The 20,258-nt window shown below is 34.0% G+C and overlaps 1 protein-coding gene across 1 annotated transcript in view; it reads left to right on the top strand.

Moving 5' to 3' along the window:
* LOC148938709 (anoctamin-10-like) overlaps positions 1-20,258 on the top strand; it is a 98,615-nt gene that overhangs the window by 40,012 nt on the left and 38,345 nt on the right. Inside the window, exons 2-6 of the mRNA XM_089107598.1 lie at positions 3,224-3,500; positions 6,597-6,713; positions 11,812-11,999; positions 17,572-17,730; positions 19,420-19,639. Coding sequence (XP_088963724.1) covers positions 3,224-3,500; positions 6,597-6,713; positions 11,812-11,999; positions 17,572-17,730; positions 19,420-19,639 — 961 coding nt within the window. The remainder of the gene's footprint in view (positions 1-3,223; positions 3,501-6,596; positions 6,714-11,811; positions 12,000-17,571; positions 17,731-19,419; positions 19,640-20,258) is intronic.

Below are 20,258 nucleotides of genomic sequence, written 5' to 3'. Positions count from 1 at the left end.
TCCCAGGAAGGTATTTGGGCAAACATTTTGATTCAAAAGGGAATAGAGGTCATCCAGTTCAGGGTTTGTAACGACATTCTGAGTAGATCTCTAAATCCATATCCTAACGAATGGGGTACTTTTGTCAAAATCCTGTGGTAGGGGGGTGTCAAAGATGGAGCTAATTTTCCTTAATCAAGTGAAAATGACCGAGAAAACTGAAAAACTAGCCGTATCATAGGCAGCGCAATCGCGCTGCCTAAGTAAAGAACGATGTTGGCACAATGTATTATTATTATATTTTTCCATACCAGGGCATTTCGTATCAAAGAAGTTGTCAAAGAAACTTCTAAAAGGGCTCATTCGATTAGAAATTGGAGTGGCTTGTGCCCTTTTTAATAATCGAAAGTGATTGGAAGGCAACTAACACCCCTTCCACGCCAACCATTTCCCGAAACACATCCAATCAAAATTTTGAGATCCATTTTGTTCAGCGTAGTTGATTTCCTGATAGAAATTATGTTTTTGAGGAGGACACTCCCCCACAGCCCTCAGGGCAAGGGGTTGTAAGTTATGCCCTAGGGGCATATAAGGTTTTTATTGGAATACAAATGAAAACAAATGAATGTGCATTGTCAGTTTAATGTACATATACTGATATTTAGTAATCAAAATTTTAATGTTATTTGATTTATTAAAGTTATAAAAGTAAAAACATTTATATTTTTTTTTCAGTAAAGTGCAAATTATGTTCTGGCCTTGGGAAGGCATAGGGGTTTTGAGCCCAACTTTTGTTAATTTCTGCTCTTTTTGAGTTTGACTCGGTTATTTATTGTAATTTCTGTTCGTTTTGGGTTTCATTTATTTATCGATGCTGATTTGTGGTAGTTTAACGCTAGATATATTATTTGATTTTATTTTTGATTATTTTTTTTAATGGAGTTCTTTACTTTGCTTTCAAAAACTTATTATGCGGAAAAAGTTGTTTTAATTAATAGTAATAAAAAGGGAAAGATGTACTGAACAAAACTGACATGTTTCAGCGGATGCTTAAATTATGCAGGCTTATCTCAGTTTTGACAACATTTTTGGAGAAACTAAATTTCAGCTGGGGGGGGGGACAAACTTGAGTCTGGAGGAAAACTGAGGTCTGGAAGGGGAAGTTGTCCCATCTGCCTCATAGTAAATGACGCCCATGACCCCAACCCCTTACCAGTTAGGGATGGGAGAAGTGTAGGCTTGTGGTTCTGAGACCATTCAAAGTTGTATATTAAAAGAAGGATTACTTAGTGTTATACTTACTTATTCAAATTATTTACTTGACAGTTCCACCATAATATTCTCTCCCTACGTAAGATTGTGCAGCCAAAGAGGAAGAAAGACAAGTGAAAACAGTTCTGTAGGGGAATTTAGGAAATTTTTGAAATGAAAATAAACTTAGTTTGTAATACCATTTATCGTACCTACACAACAAATGATCTTTTTTTGAAAATTTCGATCCATTTCTGAGTAGTGAGTCGCTTTTTTTTTAGGGACAGCGCAAATAAATCCCAAAGCCTAAAGTCACATTTGTGTTGAGCTAGCAAAATTTTCCGCAAGTATGTTTATGTATAAACCTGTCCGCTCAGTTAACCTTTTGTGTCGAAGCTACTAGCCTGGAGCTACTTTCTTAAGTATGACTAAATTTCATTTTTTAAGACAAAGAACTAAAGATTTATTTTTTCTTTTAAACTTTTTTTTTTTACAAAAAGAAACGACACTATGTTTTGATTTTTATCCACTCTTAACTTATTTTTCCCTTCAATTCTTGTAGGCCTCTTAGTTCAGCTCCTTAATAAAAGTTAAGGTGTCTTATCTTCCCTAGATTGGAGGTGATTAGAAATTATATAAAAAAAGTTTTCAACTGAAACTAAGGACTAACATTAAAACTTAAAACAAATAGAAATTATTCCGTATAAATAGAAAAGGTCATAGCACTGTTGTTTCTAAATTAAATTTTAATCAAAGACGAGCATAGATTAATTAAAAAAAAAAAGTTTTTCCGAGGGAAGTAAAGAGCGAAGTTGAAACTTAAAACGAACAAAAATTATTACTTGAAAGCATATCTAACATATATCAATAAAACTAATGCAAGTAAATCAACTGTTGATATTTCTCTATGTTTGTAGGATTACAGAAAACTAGCGCTTTACTGAAAACACAAAAGCCAAGTATAAAAACAAGAATATTGACTTAGGAGTCAAAAGTAAATACATAGCCTCACAACAACAAACTAATCTATAACGCTTTTCATTGTCCTACAGGAGCTATGATATCAGTAACTTTCAGTATACAATTAAAGTTATCTTAAATACTTAGGCATAAAAATAATAAGTTTAAAGTCATTACACCGTATATAAAAATAATGGATTGATTTATCTGGTAACATCTTGGTCTCACCTATTATTATTCGAAATGAAGAACATAATCAACCGTAATATGACCTCTGGAAATACAGTTATTTCTCTCTGTAAAACGGAGAATTTTAAGTTGTGATACAAATTCTAAAGCGAGTCTGTAGTCCTAATACTAATAAGATTCCTTTACTCCGAACTTGTCTGCAAAATAATCATGAAATGTCCTTTTCAGATCCAAAACGACAGTCAATTATTGAACTGAGCACATTGTGCAGAAGTGATGCCAAATTAAACGATGCCAGAATGATGTCAATAAAATAAATAATACAACAATCTAAATATGCTTTACTTTTATACTGTTAAAAGTGTCCTTAAAAGGTTTACTTTTGCCGTAACTCCTATATTGTTTTGTGTTTTCAGTAAAGCGCTAGTTTTCTGTAATCCTACAAACATAGGGAAATATCACCAGTTGATTTATTTGCATTAGTTTTATTGATATATTTTAGATAGGCTCTGGAGTAATAATTTTGTTCGTTTTAAGTTTTAACTTCGCTCTTTACTTCCCTCGGAAAAACTTTGTTTTTTAAATTAATAGTATCCTAAGGCAGTAAATGAATGTCGAATACGACACGCCAACGGTTTTCTTTTTTTTTGCGTATTGAAACGTCGTAATTGAGGGTGAACAGGTTGACAATGAACAGCAATTGTAAATTTTCTTAACAAATACAGAACATTGTTACATGCAGAAAAAATGGAAATAAAACCACATACTAGAGTAGAGTCGATCGCAGAGCTTGTAAAAAATAGAATTAAAACTAAACTTTAATTACGTATTTACTTTGTTTTAGGGATTCCGAGTACATCTTTCTTGTACGATGGCATGCCTAGTCAAATTAGCTGAATCTGTGCGATTGAAAAAACTTAGTAAAAAAGGGCAACTTAGAGAATTTAGCCTCATTGAAATTGACCAGTTTGTCGATTCTTTAGAAGAAGTGCACGGGATGTTTACGTCAGCTGAAAAACAGGGACTTGTGCGCTACGCTCTAGATAATTTAAGGGCAACGCCTCATGAACGCTTCCTACCTGGCTATCCTAATATAAGACTCTATCATGGACAATCAATAGGTAATCTCTTGCAAACTATTTCCATTGGCAGGTTTCATTATCTTCTTCTTGTTGACATCACAAGTTTTATATATTTAAATATATTGATTAAGTTATTTCCTAAATACGTAATATAAGGCCTCATGCATAGGGCCGTATCCACAGGGTAACGCGTTTGAGTCCCCCTCACCCCAATTTTCGTCCAACTCGTAAAACGTAACAAAAATGCATATAAACAAATCTTTAATGTGTTTTGGGATGTCTATTTTGTACACCCTCCCAACAAAATTCCGGACACGCCCACTGTCATGCACATTATTACTGTAAATGTTTGAAAAATCTCTTTTTATTGGAGGATGAGCATTAGGTATTAATCAATATCCACGGAAATTCGTTCAACATTAATTATTGGAATTCGTTCAAGAATTATTGTATCTCCACGGTGAAAGGGGTGCCCTATGGCGGAAGGAGACCCTGCAAAACCGGGAATGGTACTTTTTTGTGGTTTTGAATTTTATTGTAGATACCTTGTCTTCGTCAATTATGTTTGGCTACCCGATTAAAAAAATAAAAGAGGTTTTTAAATTAGTGTAGGTGACATTAAAGTCCATTAAAGTCTAAGATTATCATGTCACCAAGAGGAGAGGAGGTGGGCTTTAAAAAAAAAAAAAAAAAAAAAAAAAAAATTAGAAAACACCAGTCGAAGCTGTTACGCTGCCGTTTTCCATTTCATTATTGCTTTAAGTGATTTTGATACTATATGCTTAATTTTATATGCTAAGTGGTCAAGTTATGTAACATCAACAAAATCTTTATCACTTAAACAAGTCCTTTCACGCTAAATAACGTCAGAATCTAAAAAAAACCATCATTGTCTAAAATCATCATAATTATGGTTAGCGAATGATTCAAGTTTAAAAATGTGAAATAGAGATGGAGATGGGACGCCAAATTTTGGATTGTAATTAACCATACATAGGTGCAACTTTTGCACATTACCGCAAAGTGCTGTAACGTTTGAAAAAAATTTCAAAAGAATTGCCGATTTAGTATTTTTTTTTAATTTCACGTCCCTTGTAATAACAGAAGACATTATCCTACGCATGGGCGTAGGCAGCATATTGTCTTGGGGGTGGGGGGAGGCAGATATTGTCTAGGGGGGGCAGTTGATAGTGTGATGGAGTTTTATCAACTGCTTTTTCCAAACCATCTGCTTTTTCAGCCATATCTAATGTAAATTTGAAGGTCTAGGATGGGGGGGGGGGCAGCTGCCCCCCCTCCCAACGCCCAATATCCAACGGTGGTGTAATTTTGCTCAGAAGTTAATTATGCATAGAGGCAACTTTTCCCCTCTACCTCGAAAGTATCATCAGAAATTCGCTTTTTTGATACCCCTAATAGAGATTGAAGCTCTGATCAAGTGTAATAAGTTTTATAGGAAAGGTTTATTTATTTAAAATTTCAAAATTTATTCGTTGCCTATCCAGAAAACCTATTCTATCACTACTATGTTGAGCTTTTCATTACATAACATGAATTTATACGTAACACTTACGTAAAGTTTTATGCAGAGCTCAAGTCTACTTGGTATCACCTTCTTTATGAACTTGACCTGTAAGTTTACATAACCTAATGCAAAGTTTAATTAAGTTATGCTTGTGCAAAGAAATCTAGGGTGTGTGAAAGTACCATTAAGGACTGACAAACGTGGCGTTTTCAAGTTTAAAACAGCCTCATGATTTGAGTCAGTTTTTGATCTAGAAACTTAAGATCAGATGAGAATATATTTACTCCCCACAATAGCTTCATCTGTAGGCGACGTGAATATATAAAAAAAGGGGTGGTACTTATTTAAAAAGACGTGTCTTACACCAGGTTTTGACTCAGATAGTCTTTCTAGACTGATCGCTTTGAGCGTTTTTTGGTGCTGACTTATTTAAGTTGTAAAAGCAGAAGATAATGCTAAAGGCTGTAACAGGAAACAATTGCAATACGAACAAGACCCTTCGAAACATAATTAATTCGACATAATTCAACATAATTAATTCGACATAGTTAACGACTGTCTTGTAACTCTGAATCCATCCCTAATTGAAGTTCCACTTGGGCTTGAAGATCGTTTTGGGTCCTCCTCTTTCATTAACCTGTGAGTTTAACTCTTATCTCTTCAGCCAGACAGAGAAGGTATTGTAAGCTGACGACGACAACTAGTCTTTATCTCCCTGGGGGGGGGGGTGACTTCTGGCGAGTTCGTATTATCAGCCATTGAGCATAGTCTTTGCGAGACGAATGCCTCTTATAAAACGGAAAACTATTAATTATTATAAATTATTACAATTTTTTATTTAGAATTATTAAAGTGTATATAAATCATAAATTATTGCTATATAGATTGCACAATATATTTATGAAAAACTAGCTTCAGGGAAACTAATATGTGATATTTTCCAATATCTGAAGAATTCGTGCAATTAGCGCTTTACTGTAAACTGAGATTGCTTGAGTCTTTTAGAAAATTATAATTGCATACAAAACTTATCGATATCATGGTCGGTATAGAGCCTTATATATTAGTCTTTGATTTTCTACAGGGTAGTCATAGAATTCCCTGATCCTAGGAGAACATCCTGTTATTTTTAAGGGTGGTTTTGTGTTTCTTTTGTTTTAAGAATCAAATTTTATTTGTTTCAGTTTTAAGAATTCTTAAGATATTGAAAATTTTTACCAAAATAGTTTCCGGATATTGTTTTCACGATTCGATTTGGAAACACTGGTGAAATTTTTGCGCGCGAATTTTGACCTTTAACGTTCTGCAGGAACCCAAAAAAAAATCATAGAAAATCCCGATTTTCTGATATAGATAGACCGAAGATGGATACAGGCGGAAAAAATGTTATCATTTTGATGTACTTGGTATTTTAAATTAGATAATATACAGTTTTTAGATAAAATAGGAATAATTTATTATATAAAATAAAAGGAGCTGTTGTTACGATGGATTGTAGCCTTTTATATCTTAATGCGAACACTTAATTTCTAGCACATTGTTTCAATATATTTTCTTATTTTAAGTAAAGCAAAAATCTTCAATTTAATAAGTTATTTATCCATTTTTAGTCGAAAAATGCTACTCAAAGGGTATTATTGTTCAGATTTATCCACTACATGACTTACCAAATCTCAAACAATTGGGAAAAAAATGGTACAAAACTATTTTGGAGCCGCAACCTCTTGGTAAGGCTGGTGCTTTTATTTTTATTATTTTAATATATTTTAATTTGTTTTCTTATTTTACAGCATGAGCTACTCATAAGTGGACTGCCACTTTCCTTTGCAGCGCTAGGCATGCGTAATTTTGATAATTTTGTGTAAAAGGTACCTTTTTTTCCAAAATTTATGAACTTGGACAGAAAGTACTAAAAAATGCTGCTTTTGTAACGAAATTCTACTTGTAATAGTCCTTATTTTGGAAGGAAATTTACTACGAATAGTGCTAATGTAGCTCAAGCAAACCCGATCATGTAAACCCTAATGGAAACTTACAGCAACTAGAAACAGGTATCAAATGCCCTGTTGTTGCTCGGCGAGATTGACCTTTGCTTGGTACTACGGGATCTAGATCTTTGATCTCAGCTGCAGCATATCTACTACGAATAGTGCTAATGTAGCTCAAGCAAACCCGACCATGTAAGCCCTGATGGAAAGTTTACACTGACTGGAAACATGTGTCAAATGCCCTGTGGTGGCGCTGCGAGGTTGACCTCTAAGTGGTATTACGGGACCTAGATCTTTGATCTCAGCTGCAGAATACATTTGATTTAAACAAACTAATACATATTAATGATCATTGTAATCTAAAATGTATTCGAAATTTGCCTTTGTAGATCAGGAATTTCAACTAATTTGTGCAGATCCCCACCTTTGAGGTGGTATTAACTTATTGAGAGAAGGTTTCTAATGTCTCAACATTAGAAAGATTACCTATATAGAATATTACCTATAAACATTACCTATATAGAAAATAGCGACAAGAATATCGCTACTATAAAGGGGCAGTGCTGAAATTCGTTGAACCAAGCTAGCATAAAACATGTTAGTAAACTAAGGATCAAGATCCACTAATCAATGATGCATAGGGTGTCGATGCGTTGCTGCTTTGGGTCTTTTTACAGGAACGGGTAGCGAACCTGTGACCCATCCTTGCAGTAACCTGCACCCCTGGCTCCGTGTTGCCAAACAGAGGATCACCATACAACAACATAACAATACAACATATAACAATAACATAAGTGAAATCAGTAGTCTCCCCTGGGTATGGATGTTATGATGTCGACAGAATTATTCCACGTGAAATGCTAAAAATGAGATGTTGAAATCCAAAGCATTTGAAATGAAATCAAAGATAAATACTGAAATACAAAGCGGAATTGAAGTAAAATCAAAGTGAAATACTGAAATGATATGTTGAAGTCCAAAACACTTAAATGGACGAATCAATTCTTGAAGTAATGTGATTAAAAAAGTTGTAAATTTTACTTTAAAGAGCGGGTATACGGTGGACAGGACGGTTTACGGTTATACGGTTTACGGCTTACACCGTATCGTAAACGTGGCTCTTTACTTTCATACAAAAATGTTTTTTCTATTGTTTTTTTTTTATAATGGAAAACCAAAGTTATGCTTCTTAAAAGCCGTATTTGTCAAAGCTTATTATCGTTTGCGGTATATACGATTATTTCTTTTTTTTCTGCTATACAACTCGTCAAGTCCCTAAGACACCCAAGTTGACGTTTTCATGAAATCTCTAAAGCCTAATCATCAACTAGACATTTACTCAAAATGTAGAACTTTGTCGCGGCCCCCTTAAATTTTTGGCCGCGGCTCCCCCTGTTCATTTTTATGTTTTTCCGAATTGGGCTTGAATTGGGGTTAGCCATCTATTAGAAATGCTTATGGACGAAAGGACCTTGTATCTATCAATTGATAGATTGATTCCAATCTTATATCAATTGATATCAATTGATTCCAATCTAATGTTCATGCAAATTCAAAATAGGATTCCAAGAAATAGCTAATGAGGCCTCCTAAGGGATACGGTCCTAAAGACCCTCTCTGTTTGTGTTGGATCATCAGTACTCTGTATATAAGAATGTTGTGCAAGTACCACTACTACTACTAACAGTTCACCGCAGCACCAAGCCGCCTGAGGCCAACTCACGCCTACGCACGCTCCGCCTGCATCACAATCTATTCACTCTTTACATCCTCACAGGAAGTTCCTATTTCCCTTGAATATTTCTTTAAGACATCCTCCCACCCCTACCGTGGTATAAGTATAATTCTTAGGTATAAGAAACTGCAATCTATTATGGGTCTTTATACGTTATTGGTGTGTTGAGTATAACTGGATCAAAATTTTAACGCTTGATATTTCAACAACAATAAAAAAACGCAAATAAACGCTTGATATTTTATACAATCAGGTTAGACTAGTTTCAAACAGTTCGTGGTAACGAACTGTAAGTAAGGACTGACCTGGATCAATAGTTATCGAAACTCTAAAAAACGGAATCTTGAAACCAATAGGTACATCAAAAGAATCAGATTTTTATGCTGATTTCAAATATATAATTTTCATCAAGTTTAGTCCCATCAAACCCATCAAAAAATAAGCGCCTGAGAAAATTTGCCTGATTTTCGAAAAAAGGGAGAAACACCCCCTAAAGACATAGAACCTTAATGAAAATCACACCATCAGATTCAGCGTATCAGAGAGCCCTACTGTAGAGGTTTCAAGCTCTTATATGCAAAAATGTGGAATTTTGTATCTTTTACCAGAAGAAAGATCACGGATACGTGTTTTTTTGTTTTTTTTGTTTTTTACGTGGGAGGATCTTTTCATGGAGGAAGTTTTTGAGGGGGAAGGGACATTGCTATGAAGGGGGCGCCGGATTTTTCAGCATTATTTAAAAAAAAAAACGATCAGAAATCAAATATCAAAATAACAAGTTTTTCAACTGAAAGTATGGAGCAACATCATAACTTAAAACGAACAGAAATTATTACGTATATGATCTGGGTTCGCCCCCTAGTCAATATCTCGCTCTTTACGCCAAAGATTTTTTAGTACTTTCATAAGAGCTATTTATTCTAATTAACGGCGTTTGTGATTAAGGGGTCATTTTTAAAGAATTGGAACGAAATTGGAAGTTTAGCGTAATGAGCGAGGTATTGACTAGGGGGCGAACCCCATAATATACGTTTTAAAAATATATGAACATAGAAGTTCGTTACTGAAGTTAATTAGTAAGTTGTGCATATTTTTACTAATAAAAACGTTTATAAATAAAATTAAAGAACTTTCGAGAAAGCCATTTAACCAAACAAAAGTAAAATTAATATACAAACTTCGTTTTAATTGTTCACGTACAGTGAGCCAAATTCAAAATCAGCATTAATTTAAAAACGTTCAAAAATTAAATTAAAAAATTTTTTTTTAACTGAAAGTAAGGAGCGACATTAAAACTTAAAACAAACCGAAATTATTCCCTATATGAAAGGGGCTGACCCATCCTCAACACCTAGCTCTTTACGCTAAATTTTGACTCTTTCTCACAACTCTATTTTTTAAGACAATAAAAAACTTTAGCGTAAAGAGCGAGGCGTTGAGGAGGGGACAGCCCCTTTCATATAGGGAATAATTTCTGTTCGTTTCAAGTTTTAATGTCGCTCCTTACTCTCAGTTAAAAAAACTTTTTTTTTTAATTTAATCAGGTCAAAGGACACTCTTTGTCCTACTTATGTTTGGAATTAGCGGTAAAAGTAAAAATAAAAGCGGTAAAAAAAAATGTCACACTACGAGTCACATGAAATTAAAATTGACAGTTTCTTAAAAAAAAAAGTATTGCTGATAATTTGTTCAAACTAAAATAACCGGTTTGTGGAAGTAGTGTTTTTGATATTCAACTTGTTTTCATCCTAAAAATATAAATTGTAAATTTCGATTCAAAATTACGTATGAAACCAAGAGAGGAAAGGATATAATAAATGAAAAATCAAATCAAATAGGTGAGAAAACGAGGAATTTGTCAGCCAGTGGGAAAACATGAAGACGAAGAACAAGTAAATGTTTTGACAAGGACCTCCGCCAAGTCGTTCTCAGTGCTAAAAAAAAAAAAAAAAAAAAAAAAAAAAAAAAAAAAAAAAAAATCTAACCTTTCGGAGTGAATCTAACTAGAGCAGAAAGTGGAATATCTTTTTTTCTTTCCAGCTGTTGTTAGATTCACTAACAACAATATGTTCTAACCCAATATGTTCAAGTTTGTTCAAGAATGTTTCACTTTGTTTGTGAAGGATAGAAGGGGGGGGGTGGGTCTTAGGACTTCTTAGTTTTTATGGACTTCTTAGAAGAGGGGATCTCTATATTTTTGACAATTCATAAAAAGGAGTCCTCAGCATTTGAAGAATTCTATTTTACGAACCAAATTTAATGTGCCAAATGAATAAACTTTCAAGATTACCTTGGTTTTAGACGCTACATTATTATCAACAAGATGTTAAAGAATGTGTTTGTTTAGCTATCTCTAGTGTGTATGTGTGTAGGTTTCGTGTGTTCGCTTACCCTAGAAGTTCCCAAACATCCTAATCACAAATTAAAAGAATCGCCGGATACTTAAAAAAAGTATTAAACAATTTTTCACTGAACTCTGCACACTGTACAAATTAAAATTTTACCTGGTGGGTATTTTCACCTAAAAATTATCAGAACCTGGGGGGGGCTATCTCATTCTATGCTCAGGCCTTGTTCAAACTATTAAAAAAAAATTTTAAATGAAAATTAATATTGATTTTTATTTCTCTATTAACGTCAGGTTCTCTTTCAATAGATAAAGTCCATGGCCAGCTTAAAAATTCTCAAATGCCGGGGGATCCCCGAACGCTGTGCTGCAGGCAGGCATAATTCAAAACGAGTTGAAAATAAAAGAATTTAAATTAATGTTTATTTTGTTTTTCTTGTAATGTCAAACTATCTTTCAAATTGTTGAGGTTTGAACTGAAGTTAAATATCCTTAATTACTGGGAGGGGGAGGGCTTATCCCATCCTGTGTTGAGGTATGGTTTTAATTATTTTGAAAATGAATACTTGGGAATTAATGCGTATTTTGTTCTATGTTAATGCTGTCTTTTGATCCAAACTGATGAAGCTCGAAAAATCTCAATAGTTTGGACCCCCCCCCCCATCTTCTCCTGTGTCAGGCTGGATTCAAGCCTATTTTGAAAATAATGAAACTTAATTTTAAGGTTTTTTAATATTGGTTCCTCTTTCAATTAGATGAAGTTCGAGCCTATTTTGGACAAGGATTGGCCATGTACTTCAGTTTTCTTGGATTTTATACTTCATACCTTATTCTTCCGGCTTTGTTTGGCTGTTCTCAACTTCTGCTATGGTTGTTCAATTTTGAAGATGGCAATGAATTATTTTGCATTTTCAATGTACTTTGGGCAACAATATTTATTGAGGTAATTATAAATGTTTCGCACAGGCTTTAAACCCGCCCTACTGAAGTTTTCAAAATTGGGCAAACTTGGCGAAAACAATTAAGAAATAAGGAAAAATCGTGAAGTTTTTGAAGTTTCTGAAGGGGACCATTCCTGACGTCACCAGAACTTACTATTTGTTTTTTTTTGACATTTCCTGTAATTTTATAGAGGCAGTCCTTTGTATTGGGATAATTCTGCCCCTCCAAGATCCAATATAAAAATGAATTATGTGCTCCTCACATTCTAATGTTGATTTTTAAGATTGATTTTTGTTTCAATATTCTTCGGGCAATAATGTTTATTAACGGAATTATGTATTAAGTTTTTCAAGACTTTCATCTCGTATAATGCTATAGAAAAATTAACTCACTCCACTCAATGTTTCTAAAGTAATATTAAGTAAGGATAAACGTTTTTTCGGAGGGGGAAAGACTGTTTCAGTCTTTTTATAAGACTGAAATACAACGGAAAGTTGTATTACGAACTCGAAATCTGGGTGTGCGTGTGTGCTCTGTAAAACGTAAAAGGGATATTCCGTGTATCTTCAAACAGTAAAATATCTTAAAAACCTAGGTTTGGGCTGAGAACGTTTCTCATATGTTTACTGACCCTAGAATGTTAGTTATAGGAAACCCATAGGCCTCCTTTATTGGGGTGTAGGTTAAAAGTGAAAATAAAAAATTGCTACCCCGTATAACCTTCAGTTATTTAGACCAAACGTGAAAATGAGGCAAACTTTGAGTAGCCCTCGTGAAAATTTAGGGGGGACATAATTTTTTCAATATCTAGGGGGAAAGGGGAAATTATTGTTTTTCAGTTTATTCCATGAGAATACCAAAAAATTGCATTATTTGATGAAAATGCCCATAAAAGGGTATTTTAAACTTTAAATTTTTGATATCAAAGGATTTCATCGTGTTTTCAATTTTTTCAGTGAAAATACATAAAACGTCATTTTTCAATGATTAGAGCTAGGGGATAGAGGCCCGCACCGTCTCCCCCTTCAAGTGACGCCACTGCAAACTTTGACTGAATATTTTCCAAGTCAATAGCTATTCGTGTTAGTTATTCCATAGTTATTCCAATGCAATAGCATTGGTGACACAAATTTACTGATTTTTTATTATAGAAAATTCGGTAAAATTAAGTACCAAGACAGCAGTTCAGTATTGACAATATTTGCTTGCTAAACTTAAGCTGTTTGCTAAACTTAAGCTGTTTGCTAAACTTAAGCTGTTTGCTAAACTTAAGCTGTTTGCTAAACTTAAGCTGTTTGCTAAATTTAAGCTGTTTGCAAGCCAAAGGGGTAAGATCCCCTTAAATATCATGAGATCTACTATGTTTGACATACAATACGCTATAAAAATTGCAACAAATTTTATTTTATTCCATACCATATCTGTTATAAAATCAGGGGGAGAGCAAGGATTGAAGATATTGGAAAGTAAGAATCCAAAATTCTGTAAGGACTGTTTTGTCATAGCAATTCTGCAACTACTGCTACCACCTCAACTCGTCTTAGCCCCAGTCTGCCTGGGCATCTACCAAAACACAACTAAATACGGTCCTCCGCCATTCTTCTCTCAGAACCTCACTCTCAACCTTCAGCTCTGAAGCTCTTTAATCTTTTCTTGGGACCTCTTTCCATCTTGTTTGAGAATACCCTGCTTTTTTCACCAGCTGAATTCCCAAAAGTAACGATTGCTAGTAATCTATCATGGCCTTCCTGACTTGACTAGCCTGGCATTTTGTTCATTACAGCCACAGACAGGGGGATTAAGTTACATTTTTTTTGCATTTAGTTTTACGTGATTTTGCTCAATTGAATACTGTCTTTTTTTTAACCTAGTTGTTCTACACACAAAAATATTCGTATGCTGACCAATGGTCGATGTAGTGCTGGTACCATTTTCCTGATTCTCTGCCTTTGGTCGGGAGAGGAATGTGTGCTTGGGGGAAAACATCTGATGCTTTCCGTCATTTCCCCTCCAGATTTCTCCAGACACAAATTTGGAGCTGCGGGGACTCTGGCTGAGCTTACACAGTCACACCACTAGCCCCCATTCCAAACGAAATTACAAACGACACTGGGACTCGAACTTCTGCCTTTCAGACACATGATTTCAAGTCTAGCGTAATTACCAATCGGCTAGTACTGCCCAGCTCTTCTACATCTTACACAACCACCTAGGTAGATGAAGCTATCTAGGTAGATAAGAATTGCTGGAAAGGAGAACTATATTTCTTGGTATTGTCTTGTTTCATTTATATCAGTCCTAGGGACGCACAGGGGGGAGGGGGCTTTGGGGCCTGAGTCTCACTGAAATCCTAACTTTTGAAATAATAAACTTTTCCTAATTTTCTGGGTTCTTTTTATTCAAATTATCAAGCAAAATTAGTTTTTTTTATTTCCGCTCCCCCTTAAAAAATCCTGCAATCCTGCATGGCTTATCGATCTCACACCGGTGTCGGATCTGGGTGGGAGTTTTTTTAGTTTTTATTTATTAGACTTTCTTGTTCTTGACATTTTTTCAGTTTTTTTTAAAGTTATATTTATTAAGTATATTTCCACTACATGGATATGCTCTATTTCGTAAGGGGATTATTCATTACGTCGTATGATCGATTTAAGTCAAGGATTTAATAACAAAATTATAAAAAAGTATAACAAATCTGAAATCTCTCCCTGTTAGATGACTAGTTCCTTAAAATCAAAGTGGGTGCAAATCCCTGTTTCAACAAACTATGATTTTTATTTTATTTATTTTTACTATTATATATTATTATTTATTATTTTTCACAACATTATATATTTTATTTATTTTTACTTTATTAATTTTTATTTTATTTATTTATTTATATTTACTATGGAATCAATCAGTTTTGTTTCTGGATGGTTTTCATGCCGTGTATGCCCGTCCATCATTTCAGTAAAATAACAAAAAATTTCAATTAAGAAATTAATTTTCCGTACCGTTATACATAAACGTGCTTTTATCTATTTTTTCAAATTTTACACTAGAAGATTTACAGTTTATATTAGTTAATTTACAAAATTTACAGCAGAGAAAATAAACTTAAAAAATTTCCTGGAAATTGGAATATGGTTGAATTATGTTTTCGAAATAATTATCTAGGAAAATTTTGCCTGCTCTTTCCAGTGGTAATATTGTAATTATTCTTTTGGTTATTTTTTTAGAAAATGGAGTGAAAACTGTCAAGCATAATATGATTTTGCTAGAAATAAGAAAAAATATATCGCACAAACGTGTCCAGTCCACCTAACTTTTATCCTTTTTGATAAACAAAAGTGAAAACTTGGCCAGAAACAAAAATCTATATCAGGTCGAATGTAGGAAAAGCCAGAATTTTTTTTGTTTATTTTTTGTCTCGTCATATGGCGGAATAAAAAGACATACATATAAACCAAAAAGTGTAAGAACAAGGCAGATATTATAAGAGCAAGAAGTATAAGGCTCATTGCTCTTCAAGGGGTTCTGATTCTTGAGTCAGGAAGTTTATTGGTGAACAGGGGCGTAATTTGCCACGGTGCAGGGGGGCAACTGCCCTTCGCAGACCCCAGTCCCCCCCCAGACCACAGTTTGCCCCTCCCCCCAGCTGAAATTCAGTTTCTTCCAAAATCTTGTCAAAACTAAGAAACCTGCATAATTCAAGCATCAACAGAAACATATCAGTTTTTTAGTACATATTTACCTTTATAGTACTATAAGTTACCTCTATGGTACCAAACGGTTTATTATTTTTAGTTTTTATTGTCATTGTCACTTGATTTGGGAAAATTAGCTCCAACTTTGCACCCCACAGGATTTTGACAAAATTACGCCCCTGTTGGTGAAGTGTCGTACATGAGGTTATTATAAAAAGGATGATTTTTTTTCATCAAGAAGTGGCAACAGTGACATAAGATTGTCGTATTTTGATTTGCTTATTGATTTTCCATTTGGATATTTGGCACCAGCACTTTTGTTACAGTTTTTCCTGGTTTCTGCAAGTTCATTATTTGAAACGGCTCTTCATCTTCCAAGTTTGTCCTATAAAATTCAGAATTTAAAAATGTTTTTCATACAGGACCGTATCCAGGATTGTTTTTCCAGGGGGGGGGGTGGTTACAAAAGGATTTTTTCGGGGGAGGGGGCTACAAAAACTTAAAAAGAAATAAGAATATGTTTATATTCAATTTTTGTTACGTTTTTTACGAGTCAGACAAATATTTCGGGGGGAGGGGGTCAATCCCCCTAACCCTCCCTCTGGATACGGCCTTGTTCTCATATCAAACCCAACGTAGGCTATGTCTAACTACGAAACACTGATTTTTTTTTGTAACAATGTCTCTTTTAGTACACATTTGTTTAAAAAAAAAATCGCCCCAGTCAAGTAGTTCTTATTTCTTCTTTTCATCTGCAACCATTGGTATTTTCTATTTTGTACACTGCGCAACGTTGACCCCATCTCCTGGAATTTTGACAGGGATATTAGACGTTTTCTTTGCCTGTTCGATTCGGGCATGGTCACTGTTACACTCTAAGTAGGTAAGATATGGCTCTAGGAATTCCTGATCGATATGTGACAGGTTTCTACCAGCCAAGTGAGATGTTTAGTGAGAAAACATATTCGACACAAACATATTTCTGTTTTGTGAGCCACAGGTGACAGAATAGTGTTACAGTTTTTAAAGTCTCAGCAAGATTAAAGGGGCGGAGGAACAAGCTCAAGGCTACCTCCCTGGCCCCTTTGTCTCCCATTGCTTCATGCCAGAAGTAGTTACAGGACCGTTCGTTCTTATGAGAGAAAACATGAACTGCGAGATTATAGATCCAAAGCTGCCGTTTATAGAAAGCAAGTTTCGTTTTAAGATCCGGTGTTGGTAAGCACTGCTGCAGACCAAAGCAACACACCTCCTGTTTTCCTTCACTAATTCTCGCTGATGCTGTTTCATCCCTTTTTGAATGGTAAACCTTAATGCAGAGTCGTGGGTGGCTTTTTCTGTTCTGACTGCTTCTTCAGCCTCGTCACTGGTGTCAGATTTTTCCTGAATAACAAATTTTTCGCATATGCCACAAGAATCCTTTGCTGGTATTTCTTCCACATTTTCTGAAGACGTCTTATTAATTGCTTCTCTTGGAAGAGTAGAAGATATTATACCTTTTTCTGAGCTCTTAGATTGCACAGTTCCTAACTCTCAATCTTGTCAATCAAAAAGTTGTCATAAGACGCCTCTTGCAAACATTGTGTTTTTATTTTTCATCATACAAAATTATTGGGCTTTTTCTGGGGTTCTCTCCTATCTTCTTTGAACGCTATGGAGACTTATTTTGCATCAATGATACGAGGTACTATTGTTGAAAAATTTTGTCTGCACTGTTCCTGAACGACATGAACACTTTCTTCGCGCATATCTTTTTTTTTTATCTTTCTTTTATTTTGATATCTGATATCTTTATTTTTGATATATCTTGTATCTTGGATATCTTTATTTGTGATATTTTTTCTTTTATCTTTCTTATATATTTCTTTTTCTTTCATCTTTCAGATGTGGAAGCGTAGAAGCAATGAACTGGCTTATACATGGGGAACATTAACACCTGCGCCCTACGACCATCCCAGAGCAAATTATCGGGGGAAACTTCTGGCAGATCCGGTGACCGGGCAAATACAACCCTATTATCCCAGATGGAAAACTCTTATTAAAGTAAGGAGATATCTTTTGGATTATTTCGTCTTTTAAGCTTATTCGCTGAAGAATAAAATAGGGTAGTATGATTGACATAGGCTAGTTTTTTAGGGCCTAGGAGTTGCCGTAAATGTTATTAAAGAAAACAATAAACATTACTGCGACAAGCCTATGGCTTTCTCCTGTATTGAATAAAATAAATAAATTACCCAGTAATATGTTACCAAATTTTAAAGTAAAATCTTGCAAAATATTTTCAGATAAGTTAATAGAAAATATATTCAGTGGCCACACTGGCTTTAGAATACTTTTTTTTTTGCCTAAATATTTGTTCTTATATTTATATGCACATTCAATTCTTAGATTTTGGAATCTGTACATTTTTTGAATTTGAAGATTTCCTTACATTTTCATTCTTAACCGTCTTTTTCCTTTTTTTTTTAGCCTTTTCGCTATCAGGTATAAATCTTCACCAATTAAAAAAAAAAGAAAATAAAAGAAAATAAAATTAGAAAATTAGAAAATAAAATACATAAAAAACTAAATATAATGTACCAAAATTGCACATAGTTCAGCTATAAGGATAAAAAAAATAAGATTATTATTTAATAATATTTCAGAACGGAGAAATTTTAATATCTAGGACAAGAGGCGTCACTAGTCAAACTTTTCTTGGAGGGCAATGGATTTTAGCGTTTGGTTGGTAATTTATACAGATCGATTTTATTGATATTACTATTAAAATTACTTAATATTTTGTTTTTTTCCGACCGAAACTGGTAGTTTTATAAGCTTATTCATCCTTATAAAAAAGTTTAATTTCTTTTTCCGAATTGTTTTACAGACTTTCTGGAAACATTGCCCCCCCCCCCTCCCCCGATGCGTGACGATCATGACTCGGACAAATTGATGGCTGAAACTTCAAAATGGGACGAGAACTTCCCAATTCGACAAGGTTTCTCATTTCTATCTGCTAAATTCATTTCTTAATTCATCGTAATTTTTCGTTCGTTTAAAGGTTCATATCCTGTATAAGGTAGTGCCTGCTTGCTAAAGTTTTGAATTAATCTTTACTTTTCATGGAAAAACTTTGTTGTTTTTTTTTCTTCAGTAAAAGATCTCGGTTGTACTTTAGACCGGTTCCCGTAGCGTTTCTGTGCTTTTTGGCTTCATCTTATCACAACACCAAGACACTTGAGGCGAACACAGCCGTTCATGGTACTCCACGCCACGTTTCAGAGCTTCACTCTTGACTCTTTAACATGATGTTTCTACTCTATTTTATTCCATTTCTACTTTACTTCATTTCATTTACTTTTAAAATTCTTTTTACTTTATTTCATTCCATTCGACAACGTCCTCCTTCATTTCGCTCATCGATTTGTTTGAAGTAAAATATTGGCAACCTAGTCAACCTATTATTCGTAAAACGTGACTGGAGTATTTTTAGTTTTCTTTTATTGTAGCTTTAAAGTTAACGAGTAAAAAGAATTTATGGGGTTTGATTTTTCTTTAAGTCTATTGTGGATCACTTCCCTTAGGGTTTCTATGCCTTTTGGTTGCGTTTTAAATTATGCTATGATCATTTTTTCACTTTTACTTTAGTTTTATTTTGGATCACTTCCTATTTGCATCACTTTTGGTTGCGTTTTATATTGTGCTGTGGTCATTCTTTAACTTTTACTGTAGTTTTTAGTTTTACTTTAGGTTTATTGTGGATCACTTCCCATTGTGTTTATCTGCCTTTCGGTTGCATTTTACATTATGCTGTGGTCATTTTGGTCCGAAGACTGGCTACTTGCAAAGCAAAAGGAGGAGTGGCCTATACACGATCTGGCACTTTATATACCGGGTACAGTTTACACCTTGGTTATTGTTGTAATGAACCGTTTCTATAGAATTTTCGCTACCCGATTGACTGAGTGGGGTAAGTACTCTTGAATCTCAACAATTTGAGCTCTAATTTAGTTTTCGAATAATTTAATCTTTGTCTATACCATTCTTGGCCTACCGTCTAAGGCTAGTTAAATCTACAACTCAATTGTGTTATTTTCTTATTTCAGCTCTCTACTTCTTGTCTCGAACATTTTTTTTTGTTCAAAAGCTTGATACTTCATTTTTTTAATTTCAAACGAAATATATATATATATATATATATATATATATATATATATATATATATATATATATATATATATATATATATATATATATATATATATATATATATATATATATATATATATATATATATATATATATATATATATATATATATATATATATATATATATATATATATATATATATATATATATATATATATATATATATTAAGCCAAAAGTTGTGTGCCAAAAGTTGTGATCATATCCAAAATCCAAAACTTGAGTTTCCCTTAAGCCAAAAGTTGTGTTCCCCAAAAGTTTTGTGCCAAAAGTTGTGATCATATCCAAAACATCCAAATTTTTTTCGCCCCATTTGTTTTCTCAGGCAAATTTTTACGCTACTAATCTAGGACGCTATCGATCAATTTAGGACTATTGGA

The sequence above is a fragment of the Artemia sp. Qi Xiang Cuo genome, unplaced genomic scaffold (genome assembly GCF_049724085.1).
Source record: "Artemia sp. Qi Xiang Cuo unplaced genomic scaffold, ASM4972408v1 HiC_scaffold_3018, whole genome shotgun sequence".
In the NCBI taxonomy this organism is placed as follows: Eukaryota; Metazoa; Arthropoda; class Branchiopoda; order Anostraca; family Artemiidae; genus Artemia; species Artemia sp. Qi Xiang Cuo.
Note: the sequence above shows the minus strand (reverse complement) of the source record. Positions and strands in the feature narration are given on the sequence as shown.